Below are 12,909 nucleotides of genomic sequence, written 5' to 3'. Positions count from 1 at the left end.
ATCAGAAGGGTATGACTACTCAATTCACTGACCTTCTTTGTAACATTAATGTATATATACTGACTATATAAGTGTTCATAAAGTAACACAAATGACTGGCCAATATCAGCTATCAAGTACACAGGTATAAATCTTGATGAAGGCTAATGATGATTACTTATGGGTAATTACTTCTGTTATCTTAGTTATGCCTTCTTATACATTTCTAAATATATTCCTTTCTTTTAATATTTACAGATCTCTTGCACATGCAGACTTTATGTGTTATGTCCACTCAAACATCTTGTAAACCATTTAGATATATTTAATTATTCAAAAAACCCACATCTTATAGACCATTAGTCACTTTGTGTATTCTAAATTTGCTCCATTATTTCAACATCTTTCTCTTAAAGTAGTGGATTTGTTAGTCAAGGAGCAATCTTGTGGCAGTGTACAACTGAGGACACTTGCACCCTTGCACCTTACTAAGTCAAGTCTTAATGTATTTCCATACAGTTTCTTTGCCCCTGAATAAAACTGTATGTTGAAGACACATCTTACTTGATCTTCACTGTCATTCCTAGGTCTCTTCCAGTGCTGTTTTCCTGGCTCCTGTTTCCACTGCATATTTGTGTTTCAGATTATTTTTCTGCTCTACCTTGTATTTTTCTAAATTCTATCTCTCCTGATATTTTCTATACCTATTTATAATTTTTCTGGGTCATAGTCTATGCCCTCAGTGATAATTTTTGTCTTTTTATAATTAGCATTATCTGGAAATTTCAATAACATACTATTTTTTTCCATATTCCAAATTATATAAAATCACTTTTAATCTCCAGGCCCAAAGTTTATGTCACAACATGCTTTCCCTGGATCTCTGATTTTTCTGATGTCACTCAGCAGAGTGAATTTATACAGAAATTCTTGCAGTGATCTGATGGTTGTACAGATTTCTAAAGAACACACTACCCACTATAGAACACAGAACTTGGTTTTGTACATGCTTAGACACCAATCTCACACTTGCAAATGCTTTGTGATAATGAGCCAACTTTGAGGAATGCTAAATGCTTGCTAGGAAACAGGGATTGGCCAGATTGCATGACTGATAGGCTTGTTTGTTACAACCTCCGAGTCACTCCAGACAGCAAGGAGTTTGCTCTTCTTTGGATGTTCCCACTTTCTCTTTCCATTCATAGGCAGTTATCCTATAAATGGAGAAAGCAGCAAGCTGTATCATGGTCAGTGTTTTGCAGGAGAACCAAACTGGTAACCACTCAGTCAGTATCCATCAGACTTGACTCTAAGAATGTTTAAAACTAGGTAAAGAACTTGGGTCCTTCTGTACCAGGCCAAACTCCGCCTCAAGAAAGATACTCAGGAAGGACAGGAACTCTGTGGTGGAGGCAGCCACAACTTTGCTTTGTGGAGGCAGGTAAAAGGGAGTTTACAAGCAAAAGTTTTCAGACAGATTTCCTGAGGTATTTTGTATGCTTTTTTTTAATTCATATGCTTGCTCAGCAGGAGTAGTACAATTAATATCAGCTCCTCCAAATCACTGGTGGATAAATGAGTCTGAAATGATGGTGTTCTGCTAGGTGCTTGGCTGGTATCAAAATTCTGTGCTTGGCTGGCCAGCATCATGCTGCTGGTGAGGACATGAGAGGCAATGGCTCCACTCACAGGTTATTAAGCAGCCAGTCCAGGACTGGCAACCGATCAGCATTCCCCAGAGCCTCACTAGACTGCCTTTCCTTCTCATATTTCAGCATTGCTTGTATAATTTCTCCAACTTTGTATCCCTTCTCCACTGCTATTGATGACAGTTTCTGAAGCTGTGGAAAAAATGGAAACACAACAAAATACAAGTGTGATATACCAGAAGTTCTGCTAAGGTTGATTATTTTTAAGATGAACTGAAGAGGAGTGTGCCCCGTGTGTGTCTGTGTGTCTGTGTTGGGGGGCGGGAGGGGGAGATGGTGATGTAGAAGATGCATCTCAGTCATCTACTTCCATTCTCCTTTTGGAAGCTTACACTCTCTGTGGCTGGACTCCAAGTTTGCCACCCTAGAAACAACTACAGCAAGTGAAGATCTGCAGTTTGCTGGGTCATCAGTAAAGGCGAAATGACTCCAAACACAATTCAGGCTGCTCTTCATTGTTCAAGTTGAAAAAAAATAAAGTATATATACTGAGAATAGAGAGTGAAAAGTAATTTTGGATTCTGAATTATTTTGATATTCAGAATTCACAGAAATTCAGTAACACAGGTAAAATGTTTGTGAACAATTCATAATCTTTATAATGTTAGTATTTGTTAAATGGAATTGCTATTAAAAGTTATGAATATAAAAATCTTTATGTAATAAATGTTGAAAGCAAATGTATTTGTTACCTTTAAAATTAGACCCATCAAGTTTGTGGAAAAAACAGCTTATAATTTTACACCACCTTTGTACTGAACTAGATGTACATATATTTCTTTACATCTCTAATTCCTATGAGTTTACTACCTTGTAACAAGACAGTAGCATTAATTTTACCACATTGCTATCCCAGGCACTTGCTTAAAAAGAGAAATATCTAGAAAAGATTTTCTTGAGAAAAAGCTTTTTGTTCCCTGAAAGACAGTAAGATTGGGGATTGGGGGAACAGAACAGACAACTGAGTCACATTCTAATTTCTGCCCTACTTACCTTATCCAGGAATTCCTCCTCATCATCCAAGAAGTACAGCACAGGCATGTCTGTCTGAGAGGCAACCATCCACTGTAGGAGGGCTCGGACCTGTTTGTTATATATGTTTTCAGAAGGATTCTGATTAATCACTACCACCCTGTGACCTGATACAGTTTCTTCACTGGACCCAACCACAGAGTCAGCAGTTCCCATGCCCTTAGAGCCTAGTGATCCTGTGACATCTTCCCTGCTCCCCCTCTCTGTCGGAGATGACTCAGGGTTGCTGTATTTAGCTACCATAAGACTCAACTTTGTCACTGTATCCACCAGACTGTCAATAAATTGTGCACCGCTCCCATCTCTTCCGCTTAGGTCAAGCTGATCAGTAAATATTTTAGTCAGTCCAGACATGGCCTCTTCACAGGACTGTTCAACGTCTGAAAGGCTAATATGTCCCTCAGCGCTTTTGACAGAATTCCGTTTCATTTCATCCAAGACTGGATTTCCAGGCTGACCTTCTATTTTGCATACAGTTTCATTTATTAACTTCCGGACGAGCATTAACATAGCACTGGACATACCATTTTCAGACTTCTGTCTTTCAGTGTCAGACTTCTGTGAATCTGACTCTTCAGCTTCTTTTGATGAATCCTGACTTTTTTCTGAAGCTTGCTGGAAAGTGGGACCATAGGACTCCTCTAACAAGAGCCCAAAAGCAGTGGGACCTGGTTTGCTAGTATTGTTACCTTCTGTTTCTTTCTTGTTGGCATTCTCCTGCTGGATTAGATGATACTGTAACAGTAATAATGCAGTCACAATCAAGCGCTCTGCCCATGAATCTGCTGAACTGTTGTCAACATCCTGAATTTCTGAACCCCAGGGCATGTTGTCTGGTGATTTTGTTCTGGCTTCCCTTCCTGGTTGTGATTTTGAGCACTGGCTGCACTGTTTTTGGTTTTCATGCCAGAGAGTAAGCCCTTGCTGAAGGATATGGTTGCCCACTACTTCTGCACAGGTCATTTCTTTTGGCAATGTTTCAGATTTTGTTGCTCCAAACCTCAAGTTCTGAGCCCGTGCATCTGCTGTTCTTGAACCTGTCTTCATAGATGCATATGATAGACTCTGAGACTGAGATTTATCTCCTCCAGGTTTTTGCACGATTAAGCTAGAATGCAAATGATTCAACATTGCTTGAACAATTTCTGCAGCCTTGTGACTTCCTACTGTGAATAGAGTCTGCTTCACTGAAGAAGCAAAATCTGAATTAGTCAAGAGTTTGCCTGTTACATCATGTAAGTTTTTCATACAGGAGTCAATGAAGTCTGAAACTACTGCCTTAGAGTGCTTCAGTAACACATTTTTCAGGGCAATACAAGCTATATTTGAGTCATTTGCCTGACCTTTCATGGCTTTCATAACTGAGACCATCATGTCTGAAACCACGTTATTGGCATAATTTAGTATCCCTTTGCTTAAAGTATTTGTAAATTCACCTTGGCCAAACCGTTTTCTGTGATTGCATTTTTTGTTTTCCTGGACAGGCTCATTTCTATTGGAAGATTGTCTTACTTCTTTGTAAAAAAATGCTTTTTTGGAAGGTGGATTATCTTCACATTTAGTTTCTTTCATATTGACACGAGTGACATTCTCTGATGGATTATTTTTATCTTCATTTGTACCTGCTCCAACAGATTTATGACCAGGTTCCCCCAAAATAGCAAAATGTGTCTTGTGTATACACGAGTCAGGATCATCTGACTTTTCACTAATCTCTTTATGTGCCATTGCAATAACAAGGTTAGAGAGTTTGTCAGCATAAAAGGAAACCTCATCCAACCCTTGGTTGCCTTCTATAGTAGTAGACTGATCATCTGTGTCCTTTGGCTCCTTTGGATTTGAAGTGGTTTTCACCTCAAAGTGAAAATCTGGTGACCCAGTGTTGGATCTGACATCCATGCTAATATGTTCACCATACACACTGAATCCTCCTGGTGATACACTACGCTGTTGGAAGCTCTGCCCCCCAGTAGACGGTTCTCTTGAGTTTCCATCACCCTTTTGCTGCTCAGCAGTCTTCAGCACATCCTGAATGCTGAGTGCGCATCTTTCAAGGTCTTTTCGAAGCCAGCTCAAGATTTTGAGTGGATCAGATGTAACTTGTTTGAAAACTTTTGCTGAATCAGTCTGAGGAACAAAACAAAATGGAAATGCATAAAGATTCATTACCCATTCTATGCAACCCTTGGTACAAAGGCTCTTCCCATGGCAAGGAATTACGTGCAAGTACCTGATGAAATTCTGACTGGTCTTAGTGATTACAGAAGAATCAGCATGTGTATTGACATAAGTGGTATGATATCAATGATACAAACTAGCTCCACAGGTGACAGTAGCTATGTAAGTACTAACACAGACAAAGCCTTGGTGCTTTTGCCATCGTGCCACTAAAGCTTTTCTTATTGTTTCTCTTGAGGGTTACTGTTGTTCTATGAGTGATGGTTACAGCTATCTCATATTGTGGATACTTCTAATTTTATGTTAGATTAAAAACATAGTCTCTAACCCCCTATCCCTCTGTGCTGCTGTTGTTCCTTACAATCAATGTACAGTCAGCCAGCTACTCCTCCTGTATATCTTTCTACAGCAAAAAGGGAGGAGTAACATGTTCAAATAGGAAAGAGTGACAGAAAAAGCTCAGAACAGTGAGGGAATTTAGGGACAGATATCTCAGTATTTTCTGAACCTGTTGGGGGACTTGAAACAACAAGCCCTTTTGCCTAGCATTGCTCTTAAGCCAGTGTCTGCAGTATAGTTTTATGAAAAATTGTATACATGTCAGTATAAGCAGTGCAGCAAGTACTGGGAAAAATGTGGGGATATAGCATATGGAAGCTTCATACGTTCACTCCTTCTTCCACTTCAAGAGGCAGAACTAATTCTAGAGGCAAATTTCTTAAGCCCATTCCCTCTCAATGTCTAAAAATGGCTTTGGTATAAGAAGGTTTTGCATATGGAGAAAATCTTTTACACTTAGCACTGAGGCTAATATAAGTTTGTAGTAGACTTCAAAACTGTGGGCATTGGTACAGGTATTCTTATCAAGATAGGCATGAGCTCATTTAGATAATTGCAGCTCAGTTAGGTAACTGCAGAATGGCAGGGATTTGATTTAAGGAGCTCCCAGTCACCTGCTAGAATTCATCATATACAGCTTTGCCAGTGGCACCCTGATCAGCAGAGTGGCGACAATAGAAACATCAGACATGCAAAGCTTACAGCTGTACCACTCCTTACGGGCTGAAAGCTTCAATTTCTTTGGACTGGCATTAAACCATATTTGGGTCCTTCTGACTGCTCTTAATGGCTTGCTTCTGCTAGCTGGGATGGTCAGCACATATGACGTATACTTCAGTGGACAGTTGTGTGATCAGCTAGGTACTTTCCATGCTGTGGCTGTGCCACAAATGATTACTTTCCTCCTTATGTTTCTATGTTATAAGGTATGAATTCATATGTCTATCTGACTGTTTGAATATTGTACAGATTTTTGATTTACCCTGGCATGCACTGGTGAACCCAGAATAAAGAACTGCAGTCCTCTACAACCTACCATTTTATCTTCTCATCTCTGCTCTTCCGGTGACTCCTTTGAATATAGCTATCTCTCCTTCCTGCTACTTCCTCAGACTGGCTCCTTTCACTCTGCCATCTTTTCCATCATTTATAAAAGGTATAAATACTGCAAGCTGAAACCTGAGCCTAACATAAAGATTCAGTGGAAACAAAACTGTTTTGTCTGTGGCCCCTTCTTCTTCTTCTTTCCTCTTCTACTCACCTATTCTTTCTTCTTTAATTTTTATTCAGAAATGGAATTTTCCAGTTATACTGTATCTAGCTTCACTCTGAAGCCATTGCAAGCAATCCACAATACAGAGCATTTTGCAAATTTTTTTGTTTCTATCTTTGTCTATAACAGTATTTGGAAGTTAAACAAACACCAAACTTTCTGATAATCTCAGGGTATGTGGCTGCATGAATCTGAAGAAATAAAAAATTGGCACTGTCATACCAAAACCAAAAAAAAGTGTTCAGTAAAGATTCTGAATACATCACGGGTGCACAGAGAATGCAGACTGAGGTATGCATGCTTCTGGAAATATTCCCCTTTGACATCCAAGACCTCAGATACAGGAAGTAAACTTTTATAGTTACCCTGGTAAGAATCCAGATGACTTGGTTTGGATTTATATACTAAACATTAATGCGAATACTCCTGGCTTGTGCCACAAACAACATTAAGCACTGAGCAACCCCCTTACAGTCTGGAAAAGCATGCAGTGGTTTACTTTGGCTGATTAGATAACATGCATATAGCAGATGAGGAATTCTAAGTCTCAGCTCTCCGCATGTACTTACCCAATTTACAGCACGAGAAACTTAAATTTTTTCCTTTCCTTTATTTAGACAACAAATTCCTTATTGCAAGGCAGCAGTACTATCATATGTAAGTGACAGACCTGCCTACATTCAAGGAATAACAGATCTTGAATAAAGCAATGAGAAGGGTCCAAAGTTGTTACATACATGCAAACATTTAATACTGCATTTCAGTGCAGAGTGTTCAACTTTTTTAGTAAGTTTACTGATGAAAAAGTGTAACTTTCTTAAAAATACGTAAACAGACAGAATCTTCTTTTCTTAATTTCTTGGGTAATTTTTCTACGTGCAAATACATATGCAAAATAATTAAAAAACCACATTTCTTACTGTCCAGTTGTGTTCTTTCTCGCCTCCAGGAGTATAACGATCCATTTTACAGAGCCCTCTCTGGCTCTGCAACCAGTCAATATTTTCAGACATCTGTGAGTAAAAAAAAAAAAAAAAAATCTTAGAAAGGCACAGATATAAAAAGACAAGAACAGCTTATAGTATGTGGTGAAATATGGAAATACGAGGTTTTCAAATTTTCAGCAGAGAAGTCAGGATTTAATCTGATAGCATTACACTTTGTTTGCACTTATGGAACAATGGGTTTGGATAGATGGGACAGACTTACACTGAAACTGGGATCTTTCAGAGAAAATGAAGCTCTTCTAATAATTTCTGTATGAATGAAAATACAAGTATCAAAAATAAAGGATGTTTTATAGGGTGAGCCTGCAAATTTTGAAAATTCATGCAGCTGAGTATATTATACATGGATTACGAAAGGCACAAAAAGTTCTAATTTAATGCCTTAACTCTAGATAATGTCCCCTGCTTCTTTTGGAAGTGAGCTGTAATTAAACTAAGCTTTTTAAATAACTTACTTTTTCCTAGGATGGCTGTGAAAGTCTGAAGAATTGTGATTTTCCTCACAATTTCCAAGAACAACTCCTGTAGGCAGCCATATAAAATCAGGGTCTAAAATGGAGAAAAATTGTTTCTAAGATATCTTTGTGAAATGGTAATTCTAGCATTCTAATTTTGCTAACCTTTAATTTACTGAGTGTTGCAAAGTATTTGAGAATGACATAAATCAAATGCAGCAATATTATCAGAATTTCCAAAGCTCATTAGATGCTAAAATTATAACTGAGGATTGTCATAAAAGAAAGTGAGCAAAACAAGAACTTGCTAAGTTCTCGTCAAATACCAACTGCCTTTCATTCTGTGTTAAATACCTTTGCCCTAATACCATCTTTCTCCAGAGAATTTCTCTATTCTTTACATTTTCAATGTAAGCAACTCCACAACAGGAAGAATGGGGAACATATAAATGAAGAAGAATGGGGAAGCATAAACCAAAATCAGAATATAATTAACTGAATAGACATTATATAGCTACTATTATTCATTAATGTTGAGAAAGAGTTAGGCTTCAAAGCTAAGCACTGAGCAACCCCCTTACAGTCTGGAAAAGCATGCAGTGGTTTACTTTGGCTGATTAGATAACATGCATATAGCAGATGAGGAATTCTAAGTCTCAGCTCTCCGCATGTACTTACCCAATTTACAGCACGAGAAACTTAAATTTTTTCCTTTCCTTTATTTAGACAACAAATTCCTTATTGCAAGGCAGCAGTACTATCATATGTAAGTGACAGACCTGCCTACATTCAAGGAATAACAGATCTTGAATAAAGCAATGAGAAGGGTCCAAAGTTGTTACATACATGCAAACATTTAATACTGCATTTCAGTGCAGAGTGTTCAACTTTTTTAGTAAGTTTACTGATGAAAAAGTGTAACTTTCTTAAAAATACGTAAACAGACAGAATCTTCTTTTCTTAATTTCTTGGGTAATTTTTCTACGTGCAAATGCATATGCAAGATAATTTAAAACCCACATTTCTTACTGTCCAATTGTGTTCTTTCTTGCCTCCAGGAGTATAACGATCCATTTTACAGAGCCCTCTCTGGCTCTGCAACCAGTCAATCTCCATAACAGGAAGAATGGGGGAAGAATAGGGAATCCACAAATGAAGAAGAATGGGGAAGCATAAACCAAAAACAGAATATAATTAACTGAATAGACATTATAACACTAGTATTATTCATTAATGTTGAGAAAGAGCTGGGCTCCAAAGTTCTTTATGCTCCAAATCCTGCAAAGTTATGCAGATGGTTAATTTCATAATTTGTCATTATTTCCGTTGGTTTCAATGATCCTACTCACCAAGTGTACTTCGGTAAATGTTCAGGTTTGAAAAAGAATGCAATACAACACATGCTGACTTACCCTACTGCATTCATTAAACCTAATTTTTTTAAAGCATCACAAAATGCCACCCAATTTCCAGCCTACAGCACTACTACTGCTAAAGTTTTGGCTATGGATATAGAGGAAAGTTGTCAACTACATAGTTGTTCTCTTGTCTCTTTCATTTATTTAATGGTATAAAAAACATCTAAGATTACTAATCGTAGTCATGAGGGGAATTTGAATCATCTATCATATACTTTGTGCATTTGACAAACATTTTTATAGCTTTTTCAATTATTTCTTCTTGTCCACTTTCCTTCCTTATCTGGGTGTTCCATATTGCTAGAGGTGAGAGGAAATGCTTACAATTTGGATTACAAAACTGTTAGGAAGACTCAAGAACAGATATGGTACCTATAATTCTTTGCAAATGACTAAGTTTCAAGTTGATTGTGCCTCTTCAGATCAGAAGGAAAACAGCTCAATTCATTACACCCAGTGTGTGGTGAAACAAAGCCTGCCTTGCTGGAGAGCAAAGGAGATAGATGGAGAAAAACAATTCTGCAAGTGCAATTCAGCAAAACGATAGATGGGAATGGGAAGCCCCAGAAATGTCTTGCTGTCATTGAGCCTAACTGTAAGGATTATTTCATCCCAGCTTACCCAGAAAGTGAATCCCTTATCTGATAAGACAATTGGTGCTGGCTGAGAAAAATGAAGATTTGTGTATACAGACAACAAAGATAAAGGCATTCTGGTAATTGAGACAACATTTTACACAAATCCTTGGCGAGACCAATCAATGAACCCTCTACAGTGGAAAAAAGGCTCTGAAGAGATATGCAAGGGCTATGTGCTCATGAAGCTCAGAGAAGAATGTATGGAGTGACTGACCACTGCTGTTGTAAATAAAGCTGAACTTATCTTGACACAATGAGGAACAAACGGTGGCCTTTGTTCTAGATAAAAGGCTGTATCAGCTGAGCAAATCAAACAGCTGTGTAACTGTTCATCCCTGAGTTAACCAAAAGAGTGCAAGAGTCTGAGTTAGCCAGACCAACATATGAAGGAGTAAATATGTGGCTCAGCCTAAAATATAGTATAGAAATCAAACGAAGAGCAAAACGATCTTTGAAGAGAACAACGGGTTTGAGCTGTTTTCAACCCTTCCCAACGATTAGGGACACCTAGGGTCTTGATGGTGAGACCCATAATGAGAAACTCAGTTGTATCACGATTCAGCTATACACTCCATTTACTGTAGTCTGTTAAGTGTAATTTCTACTTTTATTGTAAGTTACGTACATTGCTGTATCACTCTGCTAAGTCAAAATCTCGCATAACATCAGATAACTTCAAATAAGGATATTTGGTACTGAACATTTAACCCTCCAAGTGTGGAACATCTAAAAGAACCTGATCAGAAGGTATTGGACTCTGACACTGGGTCCGACATGTTGAATGGGGTCCAGGACAGCACAAGTTTCAACTACCAGGACAGGTAGTTCTGGCAGGAGAGATGTGCACAGGTGTGCACTGCTTTCCTTGGGGTTACCACTGGAGCAAAACAGCCACACTAGAGCCTAAGAATGTCGTGGGTATCTCATGTTCCTTCTGTACTTTGTACTGAGTTCCAGGAGATGTGCTTGTGGTAGACCCTCAGCTTCCTCTTCCTATGACACTTTCAGTCTCAGCGATCTAGTCTAACATCATTTTCAGCTGAGGCTGAATTTAGCCTGCTGTAGCTTTTAGTTTATCTAAAAGCAGGCTTTTATGTCAGTGCTAAAATACTATGTTTATGTGGGTCTTACGGGAAGTGGTCACATTGGTTTTTCTCAAAGTTACTTACTGTTGTATATTATGAGAAAGACAATTTGTAGGGAAGCTAGGATAAATTAAGTTACCATTCTTACAAGAATAAAGGAAACAAATAACACTATCCCACAAATAAGGAAAAATTAAGAAAAAAAATCAAAATAAGTATTATAAAAGTTAGAATTCTATATAAATAGAAGAAGGTGTAGGACTGGGTTTTTAACTTCAAAAATAGGCTACCTACAGGAAATAAAGCTAACCAATAACAATAATATCACTATGTTGTTCTAATATAGTGCTTTTCATTATTATATTTCTAAATGTTTCACAAACGAGGTATTATTATTCCTCTTTATAGATGGGGAAGCTGAGACATGAGAAGGCAACATGACTTCCAGAATTTGCAGAGCTGACCAGCAGTAGAACTGAGAAGGCATCCCAGGTCTCCTGAGTCCCAGCTTTGTGCTTGATCCACTGACAATGTTGTGACCCCCTTCTGCCATCTACAGTAAATAGTTAAACTTCATCTAAGTCAAGTTTATAAGTAGCATCACAGGAAAAACCCTATCACACAAAGATCTCAACAGCATGCATCTGTTTTCTTGTACTCAGAAAGGCCTTCATGCCAATGCTCAGGATGGTTTAATTGCAGCATGAGAAGTTAACACTTTGGAAAAGTTACATTACATCTTACAAACCAAACACTTTTAATTTATAGGCATTAACAAATGAAATAGACGTAACGTTGCATGTACATGGCAGAGGTACTTCCTATCTTCCTCCATACTGACTGCGTTCCTGACTGCCAGACTGAGCCACCTTCCACTTCAGCAGAGAAACCTATCAGAAGAGGAAGGTGGAATTTCAAAGGGGAATACACTGCCTGCAGTTCTTCAAAGCAAGGAGAGCATCTGCCTTCTGTTCCTCACAGACTCTTTCACAAAAGCCAGATTAGGAGCAAGGGAGACTAAGAGGATGGGAAGATTCAGAAGCAAACACTCTAAAACTATTTCATAGTGGTTTCTTAAGCTGCAGAGCCATCCAGACAAATTCAAAGGATGGTGAAACCAGACAGCAAATGGAGTCTCCAGCCAGTAATAGTCATTTTTCTCTCATGTGCATTAAGTAATCTGATTTACCGGGCTCTGAGTAGGCCCATAGGAAAGCTTTGTCTGTGTTACCTTTTAAGCCTTGCACGGTTAGCATTTGTAAAACAAAGAATTGATTGGACTTACCTACCTCAGCAGCATTGGTGTGTTGGGCCCAGAGAGCTTTTAAAGGATGGTTTTATAACCAAGTTGTTAAGTTTTCCTCACCAGAGAGACTCTGTGGTCTCCCTCTTATTCTGCTCCAACTGGAAAGCAGTGACATCACAATGCCTCTGGGGACAGCAGTGTTTCCACAGCAACAGCAAGGCCACCGAGAGACCAAGGGTGCAAGGACTCCTGGAAACTGAGGCATGCTGTTTGTTAAAGCTAGCATTTGCAACTAGCCTGCCTTTTGGCTGGAGTGGGAGTGCTGAAGTATGCCAGAAACATCCATGTAGCTTTTAGTAAATCCTCACACATTTCAGGTGTTCAGTAGCCCTGAGGCTGCTTTTAGATGTTTGGCTGTAACTTCCCTGGATTTCAAATACAGCAAGATAGCCACTACTCAGCACTTTGGTGTTCTAAATTGTTTTTAAAATCAAATCCAGCTCTCTGTAAATTGCTCATTTAACCTAGTTAACCTGTAGTTGGAGCTGTA

The 12,909-nt window shown here is 38.5% G+C and overlaps 1 protein-coding gene across 1 annotated transcript; it reads right to left on the bottom strand.

The window, feature by feature from the left end:
* Positions 1-1,294: 1,294 nt before the first annotated feature.
* On the bottom strand, positions 1,295-7,523 carry AKAP3 (A-kinase anchoring protein 3). The gene is made up of 3 exons (XM_026106276.2): positions 7,431-7,523; positions 2,682-4,847; positions 1,295-1,820 (listed from the first exon to the last, which is right to left on the bottom strand). Exons 1-3 carry the CDS (start codon positions 7,521-7,523, stop codon positions 1,665-1,667), a joined length of 2,415 nt encoding a protein of 804 aa, XP_025962061.2. The 3' UTR covers positions 1,295-1,664.
* Between the last annotated feature and the right edge of the window lie 5,386 nt (positions 7,524-12,909).

This window comes from Dromaius novaehollandiae, chromosome 1 (assembly GCF_036370855.1).
Source record: "Dromaius novaehollandiae isolate bDroNov1 chromosome 1, bDroNov1.hap1, whole genome shotgun sequence".
In the NCBI taxonomy this organism is placed as follows: domain Eukaryota; kingdom Metazoa; phylum Chordata; class Aves; order Casuariiformes; family Dromaiidae; genus Dromaius; species Dromaius novaehollandiae.
The sequence above is the reverse complement of the archived record's forward strand: the minus strand, read 5'-3'. Positions and strand labels throughout refer to the sequence as shown.